General features: G+C 54.1%; 17 protein-coding genes across 17 annotated transcripts; 9 read left to right on the top strand and 8 right to left on the bottom strand.

The window, feature by feature from the left end:
- Window positions 1-739: 739 nt before the first annotated feature.
- Window positions 740-1,417, top strand: HETIRDRAFT_330657 (uncharacterized protein; the record flags this gene model as incomplete). Its single annotated transcript, XM_009554622.1, has 1 exon — window positions 740-1,417. The coding sequence occupies one exon, from the start codon at window positions 740-742 to the stop codon at window positions 1,415-1,417; it is 678 nt and encodes a 225-aa protein (XP_009552917.1).
- Window positions 1,418-2,223: 806 nt separating this feature from the next.
- On the top strand, window positions 2,224-3,060 carry RNase_P_1 (RNase P subunit P30; the record flags this gene model as incomplete). Its single annotated transcript, XM_009554185.1, has 4 exons — window positions 2,224-2,367; window positions 2,423-2,808; window positions 2,868-2,947; window positions 3,005-3,060. Coding segments are annotated over 4 exons (666 nt in total), but the record flags the coding sequence as incomplete, so codon positions are not given.
- A 1,698-nt stretch (window positions 3,061-4,758) lies between these two features.
- HETIRDRAFT_461338 (uncharacterized protein) lies at window positions 4,759-7,542 on the bottom strand (the record flags this gene model as incomplete). Its single annotated transcript, XM_009554620.1, has 2 exons — window positions 4,759-5,788; window positions 5,841-7,542. 2 exons carry the CDS (start codon window positions 7,540-7,542, stop codon window positions 5,139-5,141), a joined length of 2,352 nt encoding a protein of 783 aa, XP_009552915.1. The 3' UTR covers window positions 4,759-5,138.
- HETIRDRAFT_423174 (uncharacterized protein) lies at window positions 4,815-4,982 on the bottom strand (the record flags this gene model as incomplete). Its single annotated transcript, XM_009554621.1, has 1 exon — window positions 4,815-4,982. The coding sequence occupies one exon, from the start codon at window positions 4,980-4,982 to the stop codon at window positions 4,815-4,817; it is 168 nt and encodes a 55-aa protein (XP_009552916.1).
- Window positions 7,543-8,148: 606 nt separating the features above from the next.
- Window positions 8,149-8,722, bottom strand: HETIRDRAFT_56678 (uncharacterized protein; the record flags this gene model as incomplete). Its single annotated transcript, XM_009554210.1, has 2 exons — window positions 8,149-8,441; window positions 8,560-8,722. Coding segments are annotated over 2 exons (456 nt in total), but the record flags the coding sequence as incomplete, so codon positions are not given.
- A 1,406-nt stretch (window positions 8,723-10,128) lies between these two features.
- HETIRDRAFT_331258 (uncharacterized protein) lies at window positions 10,129-10,347 on the bottom strand (the record flags this gene model as incomplete). The annotated part of the gene is made up of 1 exon (XM_009554619.1): window positions 10,129-10,347. A coding segment is annotated over one exon (219 nt), but the record flags the coding sequence as incomplete, so codon positions are not given.
- Window positions 10,348-10,918: 571 nt separating this feature from the next.
- HETIRDRAFT_423172 (uncharacterized protein) lies at window positions 10,919-11,484 on the top strand (the record flags this gene model as incomplete). The annotated part of the gene is made up of 2 exons (XM_009554618.1): window positions 10,919-11,038; window positions 11,086-11,484. The coding sequence occupies 2 exons, from the start codon at window positions 10,919-10,921 to the stop codon at window positions 11,482-11,484; spliced, it is 519 nt and encodes a 172-aa protein (XP_009552913.1).
- Window positions 11,485-12,629: 1,145 nt separating this feature from the next.
- Window positions 12,630-14,897, top strand: HETIRDRAFT_423171 (uncharacterized protein; the record flags this gene model as incomplete). The annotated part of the gene is made up of 2 exons (XM_009554617.1): window positions 12,630-13,661; window positions 13,722-14,897. The coding sequence occupies 2 exons, from the start codon at window positions 12,630-12,632 to the stop codon at window positions 14,895-14,897; spliced, it is 2,208 nt and encodes a 735-aa protein (XP_009552912.1).
- Window positions 14,898-15,247: 350 nt separating this feature from the next.
- On the top strand, window positions 15,248-15,463 carry HETIRDRAFT_244276 (uncharacterized protein; the record flags this gene model as incomplete). Its single annotated transcript, XM_009554616.1, has 1 exon — window positions 15,248-15,463. A coding segment is annotated over one exon (216 nt), but the record flags the coding sequence as incomplete, so codon positions are not given.
- A 2,082-nt stretch (window positions 15,464-17,545) lies between these two features.
- On the top strand, window positions 17,546-18,610 carry HETIRDRAFT_330546 (uncharacterized protein; the record flags this gene model as incomplete). The annotated part of the gene is made up of 1 exon (XM_009554615.1): window positions 17,546-18,610. One exon carries the CDS (start codon window positions 17,546-17,548, stop codon window positions 18,608-18,610), a length of 1,065 nt encoding a protein of 354 aa, XP_009552910.1.
- A 535-nt stretch (window positions 18,611-19,145) lies between these two features.
- HETIRDRAFT_456092 (uncharacterized protein) lies at window positions 19,146-20,930 on the bottom strand (the record flags this gene model as incomplete). Its single annotated transcript, XM_009554614.1, has 5 exons — window positions 19,146-19,634; window positions 19,688-20,473; window positions 20,524-20,713; window positions 20,761-20,819; window positions 20,880-20,930. 5 exons carry the CDS (start codon window positions 20,928-20,930, stop codon window positions 19,146-19,148), a joined length of 1,575 nt encoding a protein of 524 aa, XP_009552909.1.
- A 174-nt stretch (window positions 20,931-21,104) lies between these two features.
- HETIRDRAFT_331419 (uncharacterized protein) lies at window positions 21,105-21,482 on the top strand (the record flags this gene model as incomplete). Its single annotated transcript, XM_009554613.1, has 1 exon — window positions 21,105-21,482. A coding segment is annotated over one exon (378 nt), but the record flags the coding sequence as incomplete, so codon positions are not given.
- A 1,002-nt stretch (window positions 21,483-22,484) lies between these two features.
- On the top strand, window positions 22,485-23,590 carry HETIRDRAFT_430835 (uncharacterized protein; the record flags this gene model as incomplete). The annotated part of the gene is made up of 5 exons (XM_009554612.1): window positions 22,485-22,730; window positions 22,796-22,855; window positions 22,910-22,984; window positions 23,069-23,183; window positions 23,232-23,590. 5 exons carry the CDS (start codon window positions 22,485-22,487, stop codon window positions 23,588-23,590), a joined length of 855 nt encoding a protein of 284 aa, XP_009552907.1.
- A 199-nt stretch (window positions 23,591-23,789) lies between these two features.
- On the bottom strand, window positions 23,790-24,557 carry HETIRDRAFT_456090 (uncharacterized protein; the record flags this gene model as incomplete). Its single annotated transcript, XM_009554611.1, has 2 exons — window positions 23,790-23,994; window positions 24,148-24,557. The coding sequence occupies 2 exons, from the start codon at window positions 24,555-24,557 to the stop codon at window positions 23,790-23,792; spliced, it is 615 nt and encodes a 204-aa protein (XP_009552906.1).
- A 1,550-nt stretch (window positions 24,558-26,107) lies between these two features.
- On the bottom strand, window positions 26,108-26,620 carry HETIRDRAFT_330790 (uncharacterized protein; the record flags this gene model as incomplete). Its single annotated transcript, XM_009554610.1, has 1 exon — window positions 26,108-26,620. A coding segment is annotated over one exon (513 nt), but the record flags the coding sequence as incomplete, so codon positions are not given.
- An 82-nt stretch (window positions 26,621-26,702) lies between these two features.
- On the bottom strand, window positions 26,703-26,861 carry HETIRDRAFT_331466 (uncharacterized protein; the record flags this gene model as incomplete). Its single annotated transcript, XM_009554609.1, has 1 exon — window positions 26,703-26,861. A coding segment is annotated over one exon (159 nt), but the record flags the coding sequence as incomplete, so codon positions are not given.
- A 732-nt stretch (window positions 26,862-27,593) lies between these two features.
- On the top strand, window positions 27,594-27,872 carry HETIRDRAFT_330914 (uncharacterized protein; the record flags this gene model as incomplete). The annotated part of the gene is made up of 1 exon (XM_009554608.1): window positions 27,594-27,872. A coding segment is annotated over one exon (279 nt), but the record flags the coding sequence as incomplete, so codon positions are not given.
- Between the last annotated feature and the right edge of the window lie 27 nt (window positions 27,873-27,899).

Below are 27,899 nucleotides of genomic sequence, written 5' to 3'. Positions count from 1 at the left end.
TTCTCTGATCGTGTAAGCATAACAAAGCAAGGACGGAACAACCCAGTCCCTTGATCGATACAAAGCGCCGAGTACCTGGGGGCTCCCGCCTTTCTGTTTGTCCGGGAGCTTGTGGGCCTATAAAGCAACAGCAAACATGGAGGACAGTACGTTCTCACACCCACTTGCCTGCTTTCAAGACTCCCCAGTAGCACTATTAAACGCTATGCCATTCCTCTTAAACACTGATGTCGACACCGGCTTTCCCACCACGGACCTTGTCGGTAAGCAACTCGCAGCTATCGAGGCCATCGACGGCCAGTCCTGGGCCAGATCTGTGGAGGGACCATCCTCTGTAGTCGGCTTCCTTGTTAATCAACCTCACGACCTTAGCCTTGGACACGATGGAAGTGACTGCTCGTTAGACGAGCTCCTTGGCCTCACATCCTGGTCATACTCCGACTGCCTCTCCTCCCCCGTTCGAACACACCAGGACAAATTCAATGTTACTCAAGCAAGTGATATCACGGGCGAGATCCCTTTTGTGCTTCAATTTCAACCTCTTGCTGCGCAAGGTGATGGTGAGCCACCCGATCAACTTTGCAGCACTCGTACTCATCGTACGACACCATTCATCCTTCCAATCATCCTTCTCCATGACCAACTCACACCTTGCTCTTGATTGACGCTCGCAGATGATTTCTCAAAGCCTGGAACAGTAGAGAAGGCGTCAGGTTGCTCCCTTCCACTACAGGCAGGCATGAAAAGGAGACGCACTGAAGTCGATGACCATACAGACGGGGAATCTTCCCCGAAGTATGCGAAGAGATCCATAGAGGACACATTGGCCTCCTCGAGCACAGCATCCCGCGGGGATAATGGAGCCCCCGCCGACCACGAGGGCGATGCCCTCGAGATCAACACTGACACATCAAGCAAGACCGACTTCGAGGACGATCTCCCCGAAGACGGATCAATACCCGACACTGTCCCAGTGTCGAAACAAGAGCTTCTGCCATCGCAGCCGACGTCCCCCGCACACGATAATGGAGGATCAAGGCAGGCACCTTACATGTCCACTCCTTGGAACTGCCACATCTGCTTAGAAGGCTTCCATCGGGAGAAAGAGCGCAAGAACCACTGCCTGACAGACAAGCATGCCAGGCGAGAGGCCGAGATTGGAGACATCCAAGGAGACATCAAGGGCCCAAGGCCTTTCAAGTGCGAGGAGCATGGTTGCCAAAAGGCGTTCGGCCGAAAAGACGCGCTGATGAGGCATAGACGGGAGGTGCACAAGATTCTAGATCAATCAGCGAAGAAGCCAAGGGCAACGGCGAGGGCGCAGGTGAAGGCCAAGGGGACGAAAGCGGGGGCGAAGACGACGAAGGCGAGGACGAGGACGAGGACAAAGACGGAGAGAAGCGCGAAGAACAAGTGACGGTGAGTCGTAGCTTTTATGCATTTGTGCCATCCATGCCACGCAATCAACCTCCCCTGCCATTCTGCCGTCTTATCGATCGCGTACTGATATTGCCACCTCAGACCCTCCGTACATCTCGAAGATCGATGCGGACGTGGTCATGAGCTCGTTTCGTCATCCGATGGCTATCCGGCTGTTGCGTCGAGTCTGAAGACCTTACGTCGGGGACAACGTCAAGGCAAAGGTCTGGGAAAGTCTGGGCGGTGTCAGGTGGTGATAGACTTGTGAAACGACGACACCTAATCTTCCTTTGACATTTGTTTTTTTCTCTACTTACCTTTTCCCTGTGAATTTCTGGGTGGGGGCTGATGCAACGCCGTTGATGACGGTTAATGAAGCGTTTTCTTGCGGAATCCAAAATGATTCTACTTGTATGAATTATGACGAAAATGCAGTAGGGATTGCATGGGCGGAGGAAGCTAGGGGAAGGCTGCGAACATCGTTTTGGCCACATCAGGTCTGATTCCCGCGCTCTCACATGAGCGCTTCGCCTGAAAGCCCACACTCTTTCGGTCCAGGATGTACTTTGACTTGAATGTGCCTATTCCACAACCAACACAATCTACTGCACAAGTGCAATCGAAGAAAGGAAAGGGAAAGCAGCCCTCTGCCTCGACCAGCACTGCCGGATCCCTCTTTACATCACAGCCCTTGAGACGCGTCTGTATTTGCTTGTCCAATGTTCGTCTCTAATTCAGGTCATGACTTCGAACTCGCGTTGATACTGATAGATAGTAGGATACACTGTTATCGCGCTCAATCAGACGGTGTACAAAAAAGTAGAGCCGAAAGCGTTCGTTAATGCACTCGATCCATTGCTCGGACAGCTGCGAAAACGCCAGGGTATCATATACCTGAAGCGATTGACAGCCGTTCTGGATGAAGATAGCGAAAAGGGATTCGGGCTCGTGCGTGCAGAGCCTTTCGTCTATGTGGTCGTCAACTTCATTAACGCGACCATAGACAAATGCCAACGCCTCTCTCTTCGCAGCATACGACATCATAGCTTTGCATCCCACCACTGAAACCACGTTCTCTCTTGCATGCCTGATGCACACGGCCCCTTCCTCCCTGACTGCCCACATCCTATCCCTTCCTCTCACCCTCCCCCGTCTCCCCTTTCGCATGAAACACAAGGTCGTGCGCGCAGCACTTAGAAACGGCGCAGTGTTTGAGATCAATTATACCGGTGCGTTGGGTGGGGCAGAAGAGACAGACGGTGGAGGGGGGACAGGAGCGAAGCGGAACTGGTGGGCGGGTGCAAGAGAGGTCGTCAGGGTCACGAGGGTAGTGAGCGGCGGGGTAACTGGTGAATTGGAGCTGCGAGCTCCCAGGGATGTAGGAAACCTGTGAGCATCTTCCTTCATTTTTGACGGCCGGCGGCGGGACTGCGCTAATGTTGGTTCAGAATCACGTTTCTCGGGCTTCCGCAGAACCTTGCTCATGACGCGTCAACGACAACACCGAAGTCGCTAGTGTTACGCGCCCGTGCGTCTTCATCTGTTGCAATTTTTACGACGCGCTCACACGTCCGTATGTTTACAGAAACGCGCAAAACATACAGAGCTGTTTTCTCTGAACCCAAGGTCATCATACCCGAAGCATCCATGTCGCAGCCTATACTGGAGAGCGTAGCATTGCCCATTACTGGATTCAAGTCTGCAGGCGTCGCAGCCTCGCGGATCGAGTACCGCCCACCGGCATCGTGCGATCACGATGGGAAAGACGAAAGCGTTCCCCGCCGAGGTCCTCTCGCTCATCTTCCTTCACTGTACTCCCCCCGAGTCGCACGCGGTCCACCCGTCCACCGCGCCGCTCGTGTTCACCAAGGTCGGCTGGCGCCACGTTGCACGCTCGACCCCATGCCTCTGGTCTGCTCTCACACTCCCGGACGCCCCGCGCGACCCAGTCGCGCTCGAGGCCTTCTTCGGCGCGCTCGCGTCGTGGCTCGCGCTCTCGCGCTCTACGCTGCTCTCCATCGTCCTCGCGACACCCGACACCCGCGCGGACGTCCTCTTGCGGTACCTCGGCATTTTGTTCCTGCACTCGCAGCGCTTCCGCGCGCTGCGCATCGAGGTTGCACACGATCTCGATGTCTTTCCGCCCGTGCCGCATGACGCGCTTCCCGTTGTGCAAGACCTCGACGTCTCGTTCTCGCGCGTCCTCGCCGACGAAGTCCCGCGTGACGGCCTCGTGACCGCAGTGCAGAACAACAAGGCCCTGCGTACGGTGCGCCTCACGCACCGTCTTGGGTACAGATGGCAGTTGCCGTTTGGGGGGCTGACGAGGCTCTATCTGAACTGCATCGACGCGTTTTCTCCCGTCGAAGAGTCGGTCGCGGACGTCGGCCCTCTCCTGGACGGGCTATCTCAATGCCTGCAGCTGCCCGTTCTCTCGATATCGTTCTACCACCAGTACGTTATCAGCAGCCTCACACAGATCGTCTTGCCCAAGCTTCTTCATCTGAGCGTTCAATCTATGATGAAACCGAGCTCTCTCGTCGTGCTCCTCGACTCTCTCATCCTGCCGCGTCTCCGCAGCCTGCGCCTATCCTCCTTCTTGATGCCAGGAGACATCCACCTTCATCTCGCCCTCCGCCGCCTCTCCACGCACTGTTTCGCCTCCCTGCACACGCTCACGCTCTGCGAGGTCCCCATCGAAGATGGCAGGCTCAGCGAGGGCCTCGAGGGCCTCGCCGCACTCGTCTCGCTCGCGCTGGATCAGATGTACATCGGCACGCGCTTCTGCGCCGCGCTCTCCTACGTGTTCGCACCCGACGGCACGCTCGTCGCCGGGCAGAACACGCGCCTTGCGCACATGTACCTCAGCTGCGGCGCCGTGACAGACCTCGCCGCGTACCACACCGCGCTCGCGGACATGGTTGTGTCGCGCTGCTGCGTGCCGCCCGGCGCGCGCGCCGCGCGTCTCGAGGCGTTCTGTCTCCTGGGCGGGTATGCGCCCCGCCTACGCGCGTCGGAGACGAAGCGGAAGCAGGGCGCGCCGAAACAGGAGGCGCGCATTCACCGGTGCTGCAAGGACGGGCTCGTCTACCGCACCAAGTGCCTGACGTCGTGCGAGTGTGAGTCACGTGCTTCGATCCCTCTCGTACGTGACGCCGACGGGTCGCTGACGCTGGCTTCTAGGGTGCAATCCTCCCGAGGGCATCGAGACTTGAGTTCAGGTCCGATTGTGCCCCTCTCAGTAAAAACCCGCGATGTGGATATTTTGACACACGTTAATCCTTTCTCTTATTATTCGCACAAGTATCTCTCATGCATCTTCCCACATACATACAATATCGCTTCGATCGGCATAATTGTCTCCCTTGCCGTATCTATTCTTATTCGGACAAGCTCTACAAACTCTCTAATATGACACATGGATGATGGATGCTTATCTTCTGGTCCCGGTAGAGTAAGAAGTATGAACGTTGGTCTGGTGCCTGTTCTGCTGCGAATTTGATGATCTTCGAAATTCGTAGCGCCTTGCCGTGGACGTCGAGCGACTGAGAGCTACGCATCATCGACAGATGATCGATTGCTCAAGCAGTGCATCGCCCATTGTGTATCTGTACAAAGAACAATGCAAATAACATGATAGATACAAAAGATAACCTTCGAAGAATGAATCAGCGATCCTCGATAGAGCTACAAAGGTAATGTGATGAATAAACGTGACTTCAGTCCAGCAAATCCGTATCCAAACTGTGCGGTGCGTTCTTGAAGTCTACACCGAGGGTTCCCAAGAATTTTCGGTAAGTCATGAGGCCACCCCAGGTCTCGGGGTCGAACGGACTATTGTTCAACTGAGCAAGCTCTGACGTTGAACGCGCTGTTGCAATCATTCGTCCTAGAGGTCGGATCCAAGAGTCAATGAGAGGCTTGAAAGGTCCATTAACGGCGTCATCCAAGTCTTCAAAACCACCGCCGGCTCGGGTGAAAAAGGCCGCTTTCTTGTCTCGGATATCGCCCCAATCCGCCACCGACCAAGGTTCCACGAGTTTATGCTGCTTCTTCACTTCTGCTCCGTTGAAAAGAAAAGTGCACGCTGACCACAACAGGATGTAGAAGAACGACTCGAGGTCGTGACGGTAATAATGAGGAGGTCCCATCTTCGGCTTCAAAAGATCAATGGCCATGAACGGTCCTGTCCCTGTCCGGTAACGAGAAGACGGACCGTCTCCGTCATCTTCTCTCGGGTTCATGTCAATTGCGAGGTCCCAGTCGATGAGGATCCCATACGGCTTTCCAGATCTCATTCCGAACATCACGTTGTTGATGCTCAGGTCACGGTGGAGGATACCCGCTCTCTTGTAAACAACGCGATGGGCTATTAGAGAAATAAGCACAGACAATGCGCGCAATCACACGTCAAGGCGTACCTCTGACAAGATCGATGAAGACTGACTGAAAATCTGAGATTTTCGTCAATTTCTTCAGGTGCTGATAGCGATCGCACACCAGAACGCGGAGAACCCGAGTCTCAACGTCGCCCGGCAGTGACTGAATCGATTCCTCTATCCGAGGCAGGCCCAATCGCAAGCCCTCCAGTGTCGTCGACATCCGCATCCGACTCACATGCCGCGCCTCCTTCGATCCAATCGCCTTCCGTATCCGTCGTATCAGCACGTCCTCGGGAACACGCGTCGCAGCCGGCCAGCTGAACTTGACCACAAGCTTCTGCGAGGACTTGACGGCCGCCAGCCCACTGTCGGCGAACGCAGATACAGGTAGCACTGACGTTCCCCGGCCTACGATCCCTGCTTGGACGTAGATCGGAGCTCCGGTGATCTTCAAACGGACAATGCCAAGGACCATTTTGCCCTCCGAGTCAACCCCTTCGTCAATATGGATCTCCCAGCCGCTGATGTTGCGGGGAGGTTCGCGTCGGATGGGATGTTCTAGGCGCATTGGAGGAGGGATGGTAGAAGGCGGGTGGATCATGGGCTCGAACCCAAAATGCTTCATGTCGCACGTCGTGACCGCGGCAATGGCGAGAATGAAAAGCCTCGGATTCTCCACCAGGTCGAACTCTTCGCTCTTGATCACTCCAATCCGGTCGTAGTACCATAGAGACACTTTGAGGTCTGTGATCATGAAAGATGTCACATACCGCCGACGACCATCGCCGAGGCATTCGGACGCATAGTTGGCCGCCTGAAGTTCGTCCTCGGTCATTTGAGGATTCAGTTCACATCTGCTCCGGTGCGTTTCGAAATTTTCGGGTTCTGTCCCCGTCCCGACGGCGCTGATCGAAGCACCCGCGTTTGGAACCTCGATTGGTACTGAACTGGTCGAGTGGCTCTCATCAACTGAGCCGTCAGATCTATCGGATCTGTCAGAGGTGATGCTTGGATCCTGGTTGACTCGTTTTGCGGGCGGGAGACCTTCGTCCGAGACATTCTTCCGCTTCAATCCTTCCTGTCTGCACTCGTCGTCCGGCTTGAGGGTAATCGCCACCGGCTCTGAGATCGCCGCCGGAGCCTGTTGAAACAGAATGACGGCATCGTGGTCTATCGGGAGAAACCTCTTGAATTCCATGAAGCACGGGACTATTTCCCATCGAAGTTGGGCTTTTGAATGCTTGTCAGGGCCGTCCTGCGCCAATCGATACTCTTCCACTGCTTGTTTCCCGATGATTCCCATATCCGGTTTCCGGTTGCTCCTGTCGCTTCGGATGTAAGTCGATCCAAGCGGCTCGAACGAAACGGGCAAAGGCGACTCCAGCTTCAGCACCTCAACGAGCTTGGCCACGATTGAGTCAATGAGCCTCGCAAAGGGAGCATATCGGTATCTCTCGGCGTGCTGGAACGTAGCCTTATATGCTTCAACCAGTGTCTTATCAAGCTGCAGGTCCTTAAAGAACTTCTCCCATTGGAGGCGATCAGGATGGAATCCCCAGATGCGATAGACGAAATCCTCGATCAAGAGACCGACTTGGAGGGTATCCATGAGCTCTTCCTTGAGCAATGGTTTGACGATAGGCCTTGTAAGCCTCCTTGCGATACTTCCACCAAGACTTTCTTTGAAGAGCGACGATGGGCGGCGGACGCGGAACGCAGTACCTGTTCGAGGAGGCTGCATTGTGAGTATTTCGAATGGTGAGACATGGGAGAGAAAGGAAATGGAGGCGAGGATATTTAAATATAGTGATGCGTACGCTTTGACCAGAAGGTTGTCGATGCTTGGGCCGAGCTTTAGAGAACAATACGCGCTGCAAGGCGTGTTGATCATCATCGACGAGTGCTGAGAAGGTCTGAGACAAGTCGCTGTTCAGTTGGAACTCCGCGCGTTGATCTAGGAACGGTCACGCCGTCACGTCGATACAGCCCGAGCTGAATCTGCGACTCTGCAATGAGCGACCTTCAACGAGGGCCTGAGCCTGCTTGAGCATGGAACGTCGTGTGCCTTCTTGGTATAATAGGGGTTTTCATCAGGTGAGTTGATTCTTTCCCCATCCAATTGTGTTGACATTGGAATCCTCCAAATCCAATTACTTTGAAGGGCCATCAGGAGTCCGTATAGTAGCTAAAACGGCCTGTACTCGTGCCCGCGAAAAGTGTTTGAACAGGTGACTGTGACATGACATGTCTCCTAGTTTCCGACTGTCTCCTGAGAGCAATTGTGAATGGATCGACAATTTGATAGTCTTTATAAAGAGCTAGGAATGTCTTTTATACAATACAGTAGTTAGAATCTTGTATGCCAGCCTTTTGCTGCCTGAACTTGTGTAACTCTCTCTGACATCTTCCCAGTATGTCCCTGAATCTCCTCCTCTGTAATTTCTTCCCATGCATGCTGTGCTGCTAACCATAGGTTCTCAAGAGAATTACTGGCACCTGGGGTATCAGCAACATGGTTTTTGAGCAGCAGCCATAATGGCTCAATAGGGTTAAGATCAGGTGAAGATGGAGGATGTGTTAGGGGTGTGATGCCCAGTTTCAACTGAGCAGATTTTGTGAGGCAGCTTGTGTGGGCTGGTGCTCCATCTTTGATAACAAGCATGAGATGTATCTGCTGCTGCTCCGTGCTGTCGAAAAAAATCCTTTAGAGGCTCTTCAAGAACCTGTGCAACATACTCTTTTGCACCCAAGCCTCTACCTCGTCTTTGGCCCTTCTCACTCATAGTTGCAGGCGGGAATTCTAGCTTGATCAGCAGACCTTTCACATCTTGTGCAATATACCCCCATACCATAATGGATTTGCAACCACTCTTGAAGGTTGGCTGTATGTTCTCAGGAAGAAATTCTTTACCTGGTAATCTCGTCACTCTCCTGTGCCCTGTTACAAACTGCTCGTTTGGTAACCCCAAGAGTAGGAGGTTCTTCCCTAGGTTGCTTGTAGAGGAAGGGTGGAACAATGGTCTCGACTGTATGTGCAGCACAGGAGCCAGAGATGTAGTGCAGAGACTGTAGTAGGAGGACTGCAGTAGAACGAGGATACTGTAGTAGGGAAACTACAGTGAATGAAGGCTGCAGTAGGAAGACTGCAGTATAATGAGGAGAATAGACTGAAGATCGTCAGCCTATTCTATGGGCCTTTTATACTACTTTAGGAAGTAGGGCGTGAGAATACTGTATATGTATCTGTAGGTATTCTCTAAGTCGTCTCTCTCAATAACGACTACTCTTGTGCTTCTCTGTTTGTCTCCTTCTGGCCAGGAAAGACTAGGAGTTCTATGCCTGGTGTGTGAGTAGTTTGTAAGGCGGCATTCCATGCCCACTGCAATAAGGCTCATAATACTCGACCAACGATAGGTGATCCATTGGGAGTGGATGACCAAGGTTATTATCTGTACCTTGTTGTATGCTGATATGCTAGAGGTGGCTCTAAGTGCCAAGCATAACACCAAAACAACCTCCAATGCAGGGGTGCTAGAGCTAGTATCTAATATACAAGGAATCACTAGTGAGGACTTTAGAAATAGATGGTGCACTTGAGAAGCAGCAAGGAGTGTGAGATTATAGCACCCGAACAGTTTTGGGACTGCACCAAACACCAACCAAATGTTCGGTTGGTCGTGTCGGCGATGCGGTCGGTAACGAGAAGGTAGTGTCGCAACTGACAACTACGTGCTTTAAGAGCCACACAGGACTCTGACAATATACGAGGGAGGACGAGGGGTACGAGTGAAGAGACGAGTACAAACGCAAACAAGGCTGAACGATGAAGATGACAACTTTTTGGGAGTCGATGAAGACAATTTCGATGGTTGAGTAGAGTGCAAATGAGCTCTGAACTGTGGGGTGCGAAAGCTGGTTTATTCCAGAGTTGTATGTAGGTTTTTATAGTAAACAGAGCCCCTAAGTAAAATATTAAACAAGAAATGAGAGTAGATGTCAAAATGGGCGCCAAGCCTTAGCAATCAGAGAAGATAAGAAGGTAGGTGAGATGTCCATATGGGTTCCGAAGGTGACAAGGTAAAAGTTAATCAGCGATGGCAAAATCCCGAACATTCGGGATCCGTCGCCCAAGCATAGGTAGCAGGAACAGGCGTTGGAGAACCAATGAAAAATCAAGAAGAGGTATCGTATGACCAGGGTAGCCAAGTAATGGTGCAAGATCGCATTTGACCGACCATGTGGAAGTCGGGAAGATAAGCAATAAGGACCGACCAACTCATGGAGGACATCGGCCAATATGGAATACTGGCTCTGATCTTGTAAACACCTATCGTAACACTCCTGTGTGGTCATGGTAAGTACGTGAAGTGTGGGCGAACTGACCCAAGTGCTGCCAAACGTCCTTTAGTGGCTTGTCGTTGGTCAGGCAGGGACCAACCGTGTTTGGTAAAAGTTGGCGTCTTTGGTACTTGTTGAGCGCTGTTCGGTATCTCCCCAAAGCTTCCCGAATACCTCCCTCGGGCCCTAGCATGGGTGCATGCTCATCATCTCCTCCTTACTGAAATCCTGACTGTCCTCAGTCAGTGGTCGGCGGCTATGAGTTGGAGTGGAAAAAAAGTGGTGTGGAAAATGTGGTGGCGTGGATGTGGGAAAGAGTTGGTAACAAGCGATAGCATGGAAAGAATAGCTGTGGTGTGGAAAATGGAGTGGTGTGGCAAGTTTCATGGGAAAAAGATCGGCTATGAGCAGTGGCGTGGAAAAGAGTGGGTGCGTGGGAGAGATGTGGCACAGGTGAATAATCAGCAAGGAGATGTTGTAGAACGGACCAGGTCGGCACGCAAGAGAGACCGGGGCTGAGTCGGCAAAGTCCTGTGGCATGGCAACTGATTAGGTGAGGGAGTGGCTGAAGCCTAGAGTGCCCCAACTAGACGCTGGCATGAGAGCGTGTCGGCAAAGAGCGGTGACACATATCGCAGTTTCTGCCGAGCGTAGTGGCGCGTGGCTTAGTCAGGTGACCACAATCACCTGATGATCGTTGATTCTCCAGCGACTAAGTCCCTCATCGCCCTCTTTCTGTCACTTTGTCTCCTTGTCCAACTCCTTTTGGCCTTCTCACCATGTCTTCCATCCTCTCTGTCCTCAAAGACAAGCTCGGGGAGTACATGCTCGCCCTTCCTGACAGCGCCACTGAGTGTGAAGATTACGAGGCCTGGGCACAGGGGTTTGCCAAGCAAGTGGTGAGTCCTCTTTCTTTCTTCAAATCTGCCTCTGATTGTTTTAGTAGGCTGTGTTTGATTGTTCCGCTGATGAGCGCGCCACCTCTCTAAGCGCCGGGACCCCGTTTTCGCAGTTCTACGAGCACGAGCATGCTGACCTCAGGAGATACCCCAGAGACCACCGGGTGGCCCCGCCGCCTAGAGCGATCCCTCCAATGCCCACTACGACCTCAGCATTACGGTATCGGGCCGACGCGGTCTTGTCTCACACCCCCCCCCGTCATCGTCTCGCATCATCTCACTCAGCCCCACGCGTATCGCACGACGACCTCGAGCCTGCTGCACCCGCAAAGACCTCGCCAAGCTCTCGCCATACGCCTCGCAAGCATCGACCGCACGGACCTCACCGCGAGCAGCTCCGCGACGCGATATCGCAGAGAGCTTTATCGCGTGCGCTTATTGGGTAGTACAGGTCCCGTGATCCATGGCCCCTCCACCTTCCTAGAGTTTACCTCGTCTCACCGCTACACCTCTTTACTAAATATCGCTTTGTCTCGCGACCGCGGCGCGACAGAACCTCGCGGTCTGCGAGCACCTCTGCGCGTGGTTTCTCTTTATCTTTCTATGTCACGGTCTTGGCGCGATATCGATTTATTTTACCTTACGAGTTCGCGTTTACTATACTCACTTCGACTTACTATAAATATCTGCCTACGACACTGCAATACACCAGTTTCGAACACCCCTCTGTTTAGAGCTCAACTTCGCACGAAGATCTCGCTCATATCGCATCGCACCGACATCGCACTCGCTCGATTTAGCACTCGTCGCCCTCATCGCTGCTATTGTCAGGGCCTTCGTCGCTGCCCTTGAAGTTGCCTCGGTCACTCGCGCCTTGGCTCACGGTCCACCACTTCGTTTCACACGAGAGTATTCTCGCGTGACCTTGCATCACCGTACTAGATATCTCGACATCTCGTAGTACGTATATCGCGCCCCGTCTCGCAACTTACAAGGGTCCCTCGATATTTGTAGTAAAAGTCAGCTCCCCGCCTACCCTGTGTTTAGTGGTGTGTTTTGTGTTGTGTTTTCGCACGCAGAGCCATCGCAAGCGCATCATTTTGGAGCCCACCGCGAGGGGTTGACTTTCAAAATTCCACCGAGGGACCTCCGACGATCTTCCCGACCCACCGCCGAACGCAACGAGATCCAAGAACTTATCGCCAGCTTCAGTAACCTCGGACTCGACGCCGATCTCAGCCTATTCACGGACACTGACATCGTGCCTTACCACCTCTCCCACCATCATCTTCTTGACTCAGATAACTCGCCGACTCCTTTATCGCCTTCACCCCCACTCGAAACTTCATTCTTCCTAACACCTCCTTCATCCCCAAATCGTACTCAACTTACACCCATCTCCCCATCGCTCGATCTGGCCCAGCTAGAATCCACTCCGCCATCCCCGATCTTATCCCGCCATCACTCGATATCTTCATTGCTTAGTCACACTCCCGAGAACTCCACCCCGACTTTTCCCGCGCCCACTTCTACTCCACTCACAATCCCACGTCCACTCGTAACCTCTTCACACCCGCCTCACATTAGCGCTATGACTACCCCTTCCATGCCAGCCCGCGGCGATAGAACCGCACCCACTTTCGACCCTCGCCAACCTCGGGAACTCCGGCGATACTTCTCGGACCTCGAATTCCACTTCAATCGATCTACGGTCGTCGACACTACAGAACGCAAAAAACACGCCTGCCGATTCCTCGATGTCGACACCTGCGAGCTCTGGGAAACCCTGGCCGAGTACACCAACGCCGCAATGTCCTACGAAGATTTTTGCAAGGCAGTTTATCGCCTCTACCCAGGATCAGAAGAAGAGAGGAAATGGTCAGTGGCGGATATGGACAAGTTGGTCGGAGAAAGTAGCAGGATAGGGATTTTATCGCTCAGCGATCTAGGCGAGTACTACCGCCAGTTCCTCGCGATCACCTCTTTCCTCCTCAGCAAGGATCGCATCTCCACCGCCGAACAAGGTCGCGCCTTTACCCGCGGATTTCAGCCCGAATTATGGGGCCGCATCTCGCAACGCCTCCAGCTCAAGTTCCCAGATCACTTTCCCGACGACCCGTACCAGTTACAAGACATTCACGACGCCGCGAGATTTATCTTACATGGCACCTCGTCGACATTTCAACTGGCCTCCTCCGACAGTTCTCGCGCGACTCGCGGAACGAAGACCGAACCATCGATAAAAACCGAGGACCTCGCCACCATGTTCGAACGCATCGCTGAAACCTTCGTCAAAGCACTCGCAAACCAGCCCGCACAAGTCTCGACAATGTCACAGCCACCACGCGCGCGTCGCGATCCCAGTAGCTCGGACCGCTGCATGTTTTGTGGAGGACCCGATCATTTTGTACGTGAATGCGGTGAGGTTGCTGAATATATCAGGGTTGGGAAGTGCAAGAAGAACACGGAAGGAAGGATCGTATTATCGACAGGCGCATTCGTACCGCGAGAAATTCCGGGTAACAACCTCAAGGATCGCGTCGATGAATGGCACCGTCGCAACCCCGGCCAGATCGCCACCGGCTCGATGATGTTCACCGTCAACGCCCCACCAGCACCATCGGTCAGCATCGCCTCCTGACACAATTCTCCCTCGCTCCTCGACGCAACTGCCATGTACCAGTTAACGGACGTCGAGAGGATTCAAAGCCTTGAACACGAGCTTTTCGCGCTACGCACCCGAGGAGGCGTCAGGACGCGAGCCCAGGCCCAGGTCGACCGCGACAGTCGGGAAGATACGCCCGAGGTCGACAACCGCCACTCGATGTCTCCTACCCCGGCGGTACCTCGAGAAGCGCCAGCCCACCAAGCCGCAGCCTCGACAAGACCTCGCGCACCGGCGCCGGCAGAACCTCCAGTACACCCATTCGCCAACGCCCCCGACGCCACCTACGCGCCGCCTCGCGATCGCAACATCGGGGCACTACCCAATGGTTCCGCATTCAAGAAAGACGGTCCGGCATACAAGACGACGGTACCCATCTATGATGAGAAAGTCGCCTCCGAGGTCTATAACCGGGCAATGTCGACACAAGTGACGCTTACTCAGCGCGAACTCCTCTCGCTCGCCCCGGAGGTAAGATCTCAAGTTCGCGAGGCAACATCGGCAAGGAGGACACCTCCCAAAGACCCGAATCAAGTCAGGACGTTATACCAAGACGCGGAACTTCCCTACGCAATCGACGACCTCGACCCACCGACATCGACAGTCTCCTCCTTCGCGCACATAATCCACCAACCAGAGACACCTCCGCCGGGATCTCTCGTGGTGCCCGATTGTTACGAACAATATCTCAGCTCACTCTCACCCGGTCAGATTCCCCAACCGCTCGTCATCGCTAAAGAATCTTCTGCTTTAAGATCGATCATACCCCTCGTCGACCACCAGCAACTTGTCGAGTGCGTCATCGACCCAGGCTCACAAGTCATAGCAATGTCGGATGGTATCTGCAACGAGCTCGCCCTCATCTATGATCCAGAGGTCGTCCTCAATATGCAGTCGGCTAACGGAGAGATCGACAAATCCCTCGGTCTCGCGCGTAACGTCCCCTTCTTAATAGGCGATATCACTCTTTACCTCCAGGTACACATCATTCGCAACCCCGCCTACGATGTACTCCTCGGTCGACCTTTCGACATTCTCACCGAGAGCGTCGTCAAGAATTTCGCCAATGAAGATCAGACGATCACAATAAGCGACCCGAACACCGGACGGAAGGCAACGATCCCAACGGTTCGACGAGGCCCACCGAGAATTCTCTACCGCGACAACTCGGGTTTTCGGGACTCGAGGAATTGATCGACGATCAAGGAGAGGCCGCGTTGGTTATTGCTGAAGACCCATATACCCAGAACTCCTTTCATATCGAAGCCATTTCTCCATTCTCGCGCTCACCTTGTCTCCTCGATATTAGTCTCGCCTATCTCTTAGCCTGCGATCCGCGGCACGAAGCCCTCAAAAACATCTCTCCATCTCTCCTCTACAAGTCTCTCCGCGCTACGTCTCCCGGTTCTATTCCGTCCCCCACTTCTCTCCCGCCCCCGTCTACATCTCTATCTCGTATTGCTTCTCGCCGCTCGGTTCCCATTTTGCCTCGCTCGACGTCACCACTGAATCTCTCTAGCCCAGTCGCGATTTTTGCGGCCAAAAGAAAATACAAGCCTGTCGCTTTAAAAGTCCGCCCGGTACTAGCCGACCTTCCCGACAAATTTCGCATCGTCCGCAACATTCGAGGCGACCCCCTTGCAGACCTACCAACCCTCACGCCCAACCCCCCTCCATTCAAACCGACTGGACGATATACCTCCGAACGACGCGACCTGATCAACCAAGTACACTCCTCCGACTTCCTCTGGCCGGCAGAGCGCGAGCTTATGCACCACTTCATGTGTCTTCAACATCTCGGGTTTGCCTGGGACGACTCAGAACGCGGACGTTTCCGCGAGGATTTCTTTCCCCCAGTTAGCATGCCTGTTATCGAGCACAAACCGTGGGTCCAGCGCAATATGCCAATCCCGCCAGGAATCTACGATGAGGTCTGCCGGTTAATCAAAACCAAGATCGCGGCCGGCGTTTACGAGCCCTCAAACTCCTCGTACCGATCTCGTTGGTTCACGGTGGTGAAGAAGACCAACAGCACCGCGACCGGGACCAAACTCCGTATCGTCCACAGCCTCGAACCGCTCAACGCGGTCACCATACAGCACTCAGGTGTGCCTCCGTATACCGATCAAATCGCTGAGCAGTTTGCAGGTCGCGCTTGCGGAGGGATTCTCGATCTCTACATCGGGTACGACGAACGAGGTCTCGACGAGAAATCACGCGATTACACGACATTCCAGACCCCGTTCGGAGCACATCGCCTCGTCACCCTTCCGATGGGATGGACAAACTCGGTGCCTATTTTCCATGACGATGTTACTCACATCTTGCAGCCCGAGATTCCCGACACAACAATACCCTTCATCGACGACGTTCCCCTCCGAGGTCCAGCCACGCGATACGAGACACCTGACGGCGGTTACGAGACGCACCCCGACAATCCTGGCATTAGGCGATTTGTTTGGGAACACTTCCAAGGCGTCAATCGAGTCGTCCAGCGCATGAAATACTGCGGCGGGACATTTTCAGGGCATAAGGCGACGCTATGCGCGCCCGAGATCATCGTCGTCGGGCACCGCTGCACCTACGAGGGCCGACTTCCCGAGGAATCTCGAGTTGAGAAGATAGTCAACTGGGGACCTTGCCGCGATCTCTCAGAAGTACGGGCATTCCTTGGAACGATCGGCGTCGTCCGCATCTTCATTCGTAACTTTGCCCATCGAGCACACCCTTTAACAATGCTCACTCGAAAAGACTTCCCTTTTATCTTCGGACCTGAACAGATCGCGGCGCAAGACGATCTCAAATCAGCACTCCTTTCCTCGCCCGCCCTCCGACCGATCGACTATTCCTCACCAGCCAATGTCATCCTCGCAGTCGACACCTCGCACCTCGCGGTCGGATTCCACCTCTGCCAGTGCGACCTTGACAATCCGCGAATCCGGTACTACGCCAGATTTGGCTCCATCACCCTGAACGACCGCGAGTCAAGATTCTCGCAGCCAAAACTAGAGCTCTACGGCCTGTTTCGCGCTCTCCGAGCTCTCAAGATGTACCTCATCGGGATCCGTAACTTGGTCATCGAGGTGGACGCGAGATATATAAAAGGAATGCTAACGAATCCAGATCTCGAACCAAGCGCGAGCATTAATCGCTGGATCATCGCCATCCTCACATTCCATTTTACCCTCGTCCACGTTCCCGGCGCCTCGCATGGGCCCGATGGTCTCTCGCGTCGACCGCCGCAGCCAGGCGACCATCCCGAGGCTGACGACGACTTCGAAGACTGGATCGACAACCTCTACAGCTTTATGCACCAAATAAACAACCCTCAACCACCGCCATCAGCGCGCCAGTGCCTCACCATTCTTGCGAACACCATCACCGACATCGACGATAACATCCCTCCACCTCTCAACTACTCCGACATTCCTCGCACCAGCACAGCGATATCAGCGGACGACCGGATCGTAGCAGTTAGGAAATGGCATTCCGACCTCACACGCCCGAGCGGTCTATCCGACGCTGAGTACACAACATTCCTCCGATACTGCGCTGAATTCTTCCTCGCCTCGGACAAGCTATGGAAGAAAGATGCTCAAGGCCGACATAAGCTCGTCGCGCCGCCCGACCACCGTGTTTCCATTCTCGCCTCGGCCCACGACGACGTCGCGCACAAGGGCTTCTTCGCCACTCGCGTCCTCATCGCGGAAAGATTCTGGTGGCCGCTTATGAGGCAAGACATCGCTTGATTCATTCGCTCATGTCATCTCTGCCAGATTCGACAAACACGCAACGTCTTGATCCCTCCAGTCGTCGCATCGCCGGCGCCTCTCTTCGCGAAAATGTATATGGACACGATGCACATGCCGACGGCAGGAGGCTTCCGATACCTCGTTCAAGGTCGATGCTCGATATCGCACTATCCCGAGTTCCGCAACGAGACCAGCGCCGCCCTCGCCGACTGGATCTTCGAGGATATTCTCTGTCGCTGGGGCACCCTCGTCGAGATCGTTTCCGATAACGGGCCAGCCTTCGTCAAAGCTCTCACCCATCTCGCCAAGAAGTATCACATTTCGCACATTCGAATATTGGGGTACAATTCTCGCGCCAACGGCATTGTCGAAAGGCCGCATTTCGATGTCCGACAAGCTCTCTTCAAGGCGGTCGATGGGGATCAGTCGAAGTGGAATAGAGCGGCACCGTTTGTTTTCTGGGCCGATCGCATCACTGTCCGACGTCGCATGGGTTGCTCACCATACTTCGCCGCGACAGGAACTCATCCCCTCCTGCCCCTCGATATAGCGGAAGCAACGTACCTCCTTCCACCACCATCCGAGACAATGTCGACCACCGACCTCATCGCCCGCCGAGCAATCGCACTCCAAAAGCGTCGCGCTGACCTCGCTCGCCTCCGCACCGCAGTCATCGCAGCACGAGTTAAAGCCGCCATCCGATTCGAGACCGACCACCAGGCGACAATTCGAGCATTTCATTTCGATCTCGGAGACCTCGTCCTCATCCGCAACACCGCCATCGAGAAGGCCCTAAACCGCAAAATGCGACCTCGCTACTTGGGACCCCTTCTCGTTATATCTCAGAATCGCGGCGGTGCTTACATTCTCGCAGAATTAGACGGCTCGGTACTTGACCGACCGATCGCGGCCTTCCGCGTCATCCCCTACTTTGCTCGCAAGAAGCTCGACATACCCGACCTCGACGCACTCCTCGACATCTCTGCACAACGACTGCGCGAGATGAAGGCCACCGTGGACGAGGATCCTGAAGAGGAGGGCCTCCGCGGCGACGAGATGGACGACTCGGAGGACGAAGCTTCGCAGCGGGATATCGACACAGTATCCGATACCAACGAGCCCACCCACCCTCCCTTCTCGCGCGGGGCGATGTGACTGAGGACAGCCCAGATTTCAGTAGGGAGGAGAAGGACCAGCTATGATACCCTATTTTTCGCATCCCGATCTATCTCGCAGCAAAGCTTACGACTATTTTACACTTCAGACTCGGACTAGCGAATATCGCACAGTTACTTCGACGGTTCTCGCACCCGGCATTTCCTCTTCATTTCAAAGTCGCATTAACGAACCTTATCGGATTTGCGCAAAACCGAAGGGTTTTACGCCTGTGATGATCTACTGAGGCTTTCCCTAAATTCTATATTCTCTCAAATTCCAGTTTAGAACGTTATCGCTTACCATCGAGACATCTACAACAGATCCCTATTATACGACGACTTCAACCCCGCACGCGATACGTCTTAATCTATCTCCGACATTTCTCGCTCACCAAACAACCTTTAGACTCTAGCGAGACTTTACTCGAGTGTTTCTTCCCGATTTTTATCACAAATATTGCTAAAACCAAGAAAGAAGTACTTTTACATTTTGCATCGAAACTTATATATTACATCTAAAAGCGTCCGAGGTGCTAGTCGAGCACCAACTCCACGCTACCCTCGCCATCCTCGTCCTCGTCCTCCGACCCCTCCGGCAACGACGCGCGAACGCGCTCCAGCTCGGCGAGCTCAGTTCCGCGCGCCTCGTGCTCGGACAACAAATAGCGGACCTCGCTCTCGGTCCGAGCCATCCGCCAACGAAGGATTTCGATGTCGCGGTCTACCGTCCGACGAGTCCGGAGTTCACCGCGCGCCGTGCGCGCCAAGCGACGAGCAGGCCGACGAAGGTCGTCGGGAAGGAAGCGGGCGGAAGAGGAAGAAGCGATGGGCGGAGGAGGAGAGGAAGGGAGAGGAAGAGGGACGGTGTCCGAAGGGGTCGAAAGGAGCTTCGTCCATCGACGGGGCCCGTCGCACGACTTGCGATCGCGACGACACTTGAGGCAGTGCGTCGCATCGCCCAGGACGCGGAAACAGACGAAGGGGGTGACGAAGTGGGAACAATAGGTGCAGGGAGGTTCGGCCTAGGAAAGTCTGAGGAACAGGAGGAGAGGAAAGGAGAGGGGAAGGAGCTCACCTGCTGCGCGCCGGGAGGCAACTGACCAGGGACGATAGGACGCCCATCCGTCTTTCGCTGACGTTTCGCAGCACGCTCCTCTGCTTCTCTATCAGCTTCGGCCTTCTGCTGCGCCGGGGACTTCACAGACATCCGCGCAGGAGGAGCGCGACGCTTGCCCTTCCACTCTTCATCCACGACCTCGCGCCGCTTCCCTTTCCGATCCACTTCCACGACCTCCTCCTCGCCATCGGGAAGGAAGAGCCCAGTCCCGGAAGGCACAGGACCCTCCCCTCGCACGGACAGCGCAGCGGTCGACGCCCGCAAGGAGTCAATGGCGTCGCCCGTCCGTAAAACGGGCGCCGCCATCTCGACATCGCCATCACGCCCCACTACCCGATCCTTGGCACTCACCACGCTAGGTCCCGACTCCGTCTCCAGCGGCTCGGCCAGACGACGCTCACTTTCCTCGCGCGAGATGGAACCACGCACGTACAAGCCCATGATCTCCTGATCACGAGCCCTCCGACGCGCCTCTTCAGCAACTCCGCGCGCAGCGCGCTCTTCATCGGCCAACCGGCGAGCTTCCGCCTCGGCGACACGAGCCACCTCGGCCTGAGCAGTAGCGGCGGCGGCGACCTCAGCCTGGATGCGCTCGTCACGACGCGTCGCACGCGTCCGCAGGATGCGTGCCCCCCACGCTAACCAGTCATCGGTCACGTAGGTCTCGAGAGTGTCCTCGGCGCTATCGAGCCAGAGCGCGAGCTGAGGGGAAGGCGCAAACGAGGGAATCGCCTCCAGGCTGGCCTAGGAGAGAAGGGTCAGCACGAGAAAAAGAAAGGAAAGAGAGGACGCACCAGGGTACGGGCAAAGTTTTGACCCCAGATCATGAAGTCCTCCAACTCGGCGGGATGCTCGGGGGACACGTCGATAAGGTCGGACAGGGCGGAGACGAGGAGATCGACGAGGGACGATGGCATCGGGAGAGACTTGTCGCGGAAGCAGAGTACGATCGAGAAAGGCCGGATTGGGAGGGAGCAAGGGACGCTAGGAAGACGGGAGCAGATGGTGCGTTGAACTTGGGTGACGCGTACCCTGACCAAACAGGAACGAGTCCCAGCCACATCGGCAACTCGGGCCCCGCGCCGACCGGCTACCTCGACAGCCACAGCGTATTTTTCCACGCCACTGGCATCTGCCCGACATCGCTTACTGCATCCGCCACCGAGTCACGCCTCCGCTCCCACGACCCGCGACATCCCATTCAGGCCAGTCTCACCATCATTTACCAACCATCCCCACGCCACCACGCCGATCCCACGCCACACCTTGACGCCACCGAGCACAGCCGACTTCTGCAGCACACGTGCATCTCAGCCACTAGGTCACATGGCACGGGACTGACTGAGGACAGTCAGGATTTCAGTAGGGAGGAGATGATGAGCGCGCCACCTCTCTAAGCGCCGGGACCCCGTTTTCGCAGTTCTACGAGCACGAGCATGCTGACCTCAGGAGATACCCCAGAGACCGCCGGGTGGCCCCGCCGCCCAGAGCGATCCCTCCGATGCCCACTACGACCTCAGCATTACGGTATCGGGCCGACGCGGTCTTGTCTCACACCCCCCCCCGTCATCGTCTCGCATCATCTCACTCAGCCCCACGCGTATCGCACGACGACCTCGAGCCTGCTGCACCCGCAAAGACCTCGCCAAGCTCTCGCCATACGCCTCGCAAGCATCGACCGCACGGACCTCACCGCGAGCAGCTCCGCGACGCGATATCGCAGAGAGCTTTATCGCGTGCGCTTATTGGGTAGTACAGGTCCCGTGATCCATGGCCCCTCCACCTTCCTAGAGTTTACCTCGTCTCACCGCTACACCTCTTTACTAAATATCGCTTTGTCTCGCGACCGCGGCGCGACAGAACCTCGCGGTCTGCGAGCACCTCTGTGCGTGGTTTCTCTTTATCTTTCTATGTCACGGTCTTGGCGCGATATCGATTTATTTTACCTTACGAGTTCGCGTTTACTATACTCACTTCGACTTACTATAAATATCTGCCTACGACACTGCAATACACCAGTTTCGAACACCCCTCTGTTTAGAGCTCAACTTCGCACGAAGATCTCGCTCATATCGCATCGCACCGACATCGCACTCGCTCGATTTAGCACTCGTCGCCCTCATCGCCGCTATTGTCAGGGCCTTCGTCGCTGCCCTTGAAGTTGCCTCGGTCACTCGCGCCTTGGCTCACGGTCCACCACTTCGTTTCACACGAGAGTATTCTCGCGTGACCTTGCATCACCGTGCTAGATATCTCGACATCTCGTAGTACGTATATCGCACCCCGTCTCGCAACTTACAAGGGTCCCTCGATATTTGTAGTAAAAGTCAGCTCCCCGCCTACCCTGTGTTTAGTGGTGTGTTTTGTGTTGTGTTTTCGCACGCAGAGCCATCGCAAGCGCATCACCGCGCCAGGACAAGAAGTGCCCAAACTTGCTGCCTGGGTTGCCAAAGCTGAGCGTGGCCTCAACCACATTGCTACCGGCGACTGGCTCTCCTGGGGGTCGTGTATCTTGCCCTAGCGTGCGGTGCGCTTTGCTGAGCTCCAACAACGGCAAGCCACCGAAAAACAGGCTTTAGCTGAGGTGATTGCATGGGTGGCTGCCGCCAAACGGGAGGCCGGTGAAGCACAAGAGGCGCGGGCTGCTGCTGCCCATCGGTCAGCTGAAGAGGATCGTCAGCGGCATTGGGAGGCCTTGGTGGAGGCCATGTTTAGTGGGTTAGTTGATCCGGATGAGGGGAACCAACAGTTGGCCATGCTGGAGGCAGGGTCCGCCAGCCTTCTCCCTCTCTTCCTTCCTTCTTCCTCTCCCACTCCCGCTCCTGCCGCTTCCTCTTCCCTTCTCCTGCTCCCTGCTGGTGCTGGCCTTGCTTCCGCAACTAAGGCCCTAGATCGCATGAGCATGGACTCGACCTTCCTACTCCTTCGGCCAATTCGAAGGGAAAGCAGCGCGCCAGCACCGTTATCGTTGAGTTCGCTTGGCAGCGAACACCAACCAAAGGTCAGGTGGTCCTCCCACTTTGTCTTGGAATGGGCCAAATGTCAACTGTTTGGTCCCCTGTAAAGCGGAACGGAGCCAGGAAGCTGCTTCAGGATCCTCCAGGCCTGTTGCCAGGTGACGTTCTTGTAAGTCCCCTCCCTCTTGCTGCCTCTGTTGCTTGCTGACTCTTTCTTTTCCAGGCTAAGTACGCTTGCCATTGGTGCACGACCGAGTTTGCCACAGTTGCCCCTCAGTGCTATACCCGACCAGGCCAGGTCTCATGCCTCAAGTGCGCTGACGATCGCAAGGGGTGTAGCTTCCAGCCTGGGTGGACATCGAAGGAGAAGGGGAAAGCCTAGGCAAAGGCAAAGTTGGGGGCAAAGTCGGTGGAGAATGAGCGGCCGATAAAGAAGCACAAGGTGGAGGTACTGGTCCCTGAGCGGCCGGCTGGTGAGAGCATCACACAGTCAAAAGGTGAGTGGTTATTTGGTGATCATGGTAATTGAGCTCATCCTTGTGCAGCCATTCAGAGTAGGAAGCCAGTCAAATGCCTTCCGACTACTACCCAGCACCTTTCTGTCCCCTCTCACTCCAGTCGCTCTACTCGCCTGACCTCTACTGCCGCCCCTTCCCCCAAGCTTTCATGCCTGTCGCCGTCCGTTGCCCGTGGTGTCACATCCAAGATTAGATATCATATTGCTGTGGCTGAGGGATTGCGCGCCTTCTTGGCGCAGTCAATTACAATGTGGAGAGCCAAGTTGGAGGCCCTTGAGGCCTGGTTGGGTCCTTCAGCGCCTTTGGACATTGTCCTGGTCGAGGATTCGTCGGAGGCCGATGATTCTGGAAGGTTGGCGTCGGGTGATTTTGTGCCCAATGACTGAGTTTGTAGGAATTTTAGTGTAGAAATTTTAAAAATTAAAATGTAAAATAGAACTTGTCCAGAGTATACAGTAATGCCCGTGGGCAGACCAGAGGCGTCATTCGGGAAATCGGTTGGTGAAATGACTGTGTGTGAATATACTTGTAAGCGAAGTGTTCAGCGGAATTTAAGAAAATAAATTGGAATATTAGGGCCAATGTTCAGTGCCAGTCGCGGACCAACCATAGGCATTTCTCGACTTCCAAAGCTTTTTGCAATCTTGGGATATCTGAATAGTCAATGGTTGGGCCTTCGTCGTCAGAGTCGGCATCGGTCGGGAGGTCGCCTATGAGTGAGGAGGTAAAGATGGCCGTCGTTGAGGTTGAGTTGGTGGTGGGAAACATGTTGTTGATCTGATGGAGGAAGCTGTAGAGATTGTCAATCTAGTCGTCAAAGCCGTCTTCAGGTTCAGGTCGATTAGCAGGTTGTGGTAGTTGCCGGGAGAGACCATCGGGGCCATGAGAGGTGTCGGGGACGTGGATGAGTGTGAAATGGAAGGTGAGGATGGAGACGATTCACCAATTGATGCTAGCGCTGGGTTCAAGATCTAGGTTAGTGAGCATGCCCTTGATGTAGCGTGCGTCTACTTCGACTATCAGGTTCCGAACGCCAATGAGATACATCTTGAGTGATTGGAGGGCACAGAAGAGGCCGTAGAGTTCGAGTTTGGGTTGGGAGAATTGCGATTTGCGGTCGTGAAGGGTGATGGAGCTGAATTGGGCATAGTACCAAACCCGCGAATTGTTGAGTGCGCATTGACAGAGGTGGAAGCCGACTGCGATTTGTGAGGTATCGATGGTGAGGATGACGTTGGCCGCCAACCCATAGTCGATCAGCCAAAGGGCTGGCGATTCGAGAAGCGCCGACCAGAGGTCATCCTGGGCCGCTATCTGGTCTGGGCCAAACACAAATGGAAAATCTTTGCGCATTAACGTAGTCAGTGCATGTGCCCTGTGTGCAAAATTCTGAATAAAGATCTGAATAACACCAATTGTCCCCAAGAATGCCCGAACATCGGAGAGATCCCTGCACGGTCCCCACTTCATAATTGATTCTACCCTAGACTTGTCGGGCAACCTTCCTTCATACATGCAGCGATGGCCGACCACTGTGATTTCGGCTGCGCAGAGTGTTGCCTTGTGTCCTGAAAATGTTCCTCCGCTGTACTTCATCTGCTGAACCACTTGATTGAGGCCTTGAAAGTGTTCCCACACAAACCGTCATATGCCGGGGTTGTTGGGATGTGTCTCGAAGCCTCCGTTCGGAAGTTTGTATTGGGTTGGCGGGCCCTGAATTGGAACATCGTCAATGAAAGGAATGGTGGTGTCTGGGATCTCTGGCTGGAAGATGTGGGTGACATCATTGTGGAAGATCGGGACTGAACTTGTCCATCCCATAGGCAGGGCGACAAGTCGGTGGGCACTGAATGGGGTCTGGAATGTGGTGAAGTCGCGAGATGATTTGGCTAGCCCTTGTTTGTCATAGCCGACATAGAGATCCAGAATGCTGCTGCAGGCACGAGCTGCAAACTGTTCAGCAATCTGATCAGTATATGAGGGCACACCTGAATGCTAGATGGTGATAGCATTTAGGGGTTCGAGGCTGTGAACAATTCGGAGTTTGGTGCCAGTGGAGGTGCTATTTGTCTTCTTGATGACCATAAACCAGCGCAATTGGTAGGACAAATTCAATGGCTCATAGACTCCAGCGGCGATCTTGGTCTTGAAAAGTCAGCACACTTCGTCGTAGATGCCTGGTGGAATTGGAATGTTGCATTGAACCCAGGGCTTGTGTTCAACCACTAGCATATTGACTGGAGGAAAGAATTCCTTGTGGAAACGTCCACATTCCAAATTGTCCCAGGCAAATCCCATCTCTTGTAGACACATGAAATGGTGCATGAGCTGTCATTCGGCAGGCCAAAGGAAGTTGTCCAAGTGGACTTTGTCAATGAGGTTGCATCGTTTGGCTGTGTATCTGCCGGTCGGCGTGAAGGGTGGGGGGTTCGGTGTCAGTGTCGGAAGGGTAGCGAGAGGGTCATCAAGGATGTTCTGAACAATTTGGAACTTTTTGGGGAGGTCGGCCAAGACTGGTCATGTTTTCTGTGCAACCAGTTTGTACTTGTGCTTGGTGGCAAAGATGGCGACCGTGTCGGCGATATTAGTGGAATGGAAAGAACCAGGGACGACTGAGGAGAAATAGGATGACATAGCAGAATCGAGATTGTTTTTGAGATGATTTTCGGGCCCCAAATCAGAAGCCATAATGTACTTGAGACAAAGATCATGACGAGAGGGAGGTGGAGAATGGAAATCTGAGGACGCTTCGATAAGTGGGAAATTGGGGGTATCATGATCGGTGGAAATGATCAGTGCAACTTCTCCTTGATCTCGGATCAATTCATCAAGTCGTGAAAACCCGCTTGTCTTCGGTGAAGGACTCGAGGCAGTCCTCGTCTGATCGTTGGGATGGTGGCTCGTCATCCCGTATTCGGGTCACTGATGGTGATCGTCTGGTCTTCGTTTGAATAATTCTTGATGATACTTTCGGTGAGGATGTTGAAGGGCCGACCAAGGAGAACGTCATAGGCGGGGTTCCAAATGATGTGGACTTGGAGGTACAAGGTGATATTGCCGATGAGGAATGGGACGTTGTGTGCGAGTCCCAAAGATCGGTCGATTTTGCCATTTGCCAACTGCATATTGAGGACGATTTCGGGGCCGTAGATGAGTGCCAGTTCGTTGCATATGCCTTCTGACATGGCGATGACTTGTGAACCCGGGTCGATGACACATTCAACTTCCTGTTGGTGATTGACAAGGGGGACAATGGACCTTAGGGCTAAAGATTCTTTAGCAACTATCAACGGCTGAGAAACCTGACCGGGCTGTAGATTCTTCAGATATGTTTCATACATGTCGGGGATGATGATCGCACCAGGTGGAGGTGTTTCAGGCTGGTGCAGGACATTGACAAAGGAGGAAATGGTTGGTCAAGTCGGTGGTTCGAGATCGTCAATGGTGTTGATACGCTAGAGGTAGCTCTAAGTGCCAAGCACAACACTAAAACAACCTCTAATGCAGGGGTGCTGGAGCTAGTATCTGATATGCAAGGAATTGTAAGTGGTGACTTTGGAAATTGAGGGCGTACTGAAAAGTAATCAGGGAGTGTGAGATTATAGCGCCCGAACGGTTTTGGGACTGCGCTGAACACCGACCGAATGTTCGGTCAGTCGTGTCGGCAATTCGGTCTGTAACGAGAAGGTAGTGTCGTGACCGACAACTACGTGCTTCAAGAGCCGCATGGGACTCTGACAATATACGGGGGAGGACGGGGTACGAGCGAAGAGACTAGTACGAACACAAATAAGGCCGAACGACAAGGATGACAAGTTTTCGGAAGTCGACGAAGACAATTTTGATGGTTGAGACGAGTTGGAATGAGCTCTGAACTGTGGGGTGCGAAAGCTGGTTTATTCCAGAGTTGTATGTAGGTTTTTATAGTAAACAGAGCCCCTAAGTAAAATATTAAACAAGAAATGAGAGTAGATGTCGAATGGGCGCCAAGCCTTAGCGATCAGAGAAGATAAGAAGGTAGGTGAGATGTCCATATGGGTTCCGAAGGTGACAAGGTAAAAGTTAATCAGCGATGGCGAAATCCCGAATGTTCGGGATCCGTCGCCCGAGTGTAGGTAGTAGGAAAAGGCGTTGGAGAACCAATGAAAATAAAGAAGAGGTATCGTACGACAAGGGTAGCCAAGCAATGGTGTAAGATCGCGTTTGACCGACCATGTGGAAGTCGGGAAGATAAGCTATAAGGACCGACCGACTCACGGAGGACATTGGCCAATACGGACTACTGGCTCCGATCTCGTAAACACTTATTGTAACACTCCTGTGTGGTCATGGTAAGTATGTGAAGTGTGGGCAAACTGACCCAAGTGCTGCCGAACGTCCTTCGGTGGCTTGTCGTCTGTTGGGCAAGGACCGACTGTGTTTGGTAAAAGTTGGCGTCTTTGGTACTTGTTGAGCGCTGTTCGGTATCTCCCCAAAGCTTCCCGAATACCTTCCTTGGACCCTAGCATGGGTGCATGCTCATCAATGCTGACCATCCGACCAACTTCGCTAAAACACTCCTTTGAACCAGTAACTCCATCCCCAATTACTTTAGCAAACAACGTCTTTTCTCCCACCTTTGACTTTCTCACTATGGCGACCCCATCCATGCCCGCTCGTGGAAATTGAACGGCCCCAACCTTTGACCCCCATCAA

The sequence above is a fragment of the Heterobasidion irregulare genome, assembly GCF_000320585.1.
Source record: "Heterobasidion irregulare TC 32-1 unplaced genomic scaffold scaffold_13, whole genome shotgun sequence".
Classification (NCBI taxonomy): domain Eukaryota; kingdom Fungi; phylum Basidiomycota; class Agaricomycetes; order Russulales; family Bondarzewiaceae; genus Heterobasidion; species Heterobasidion irregulare.
The sequence above is the reverse complement of the archived record's forward strand: the minus strand, read 5'-3'. Positions and strand labels throughout refer to the sequence as shown.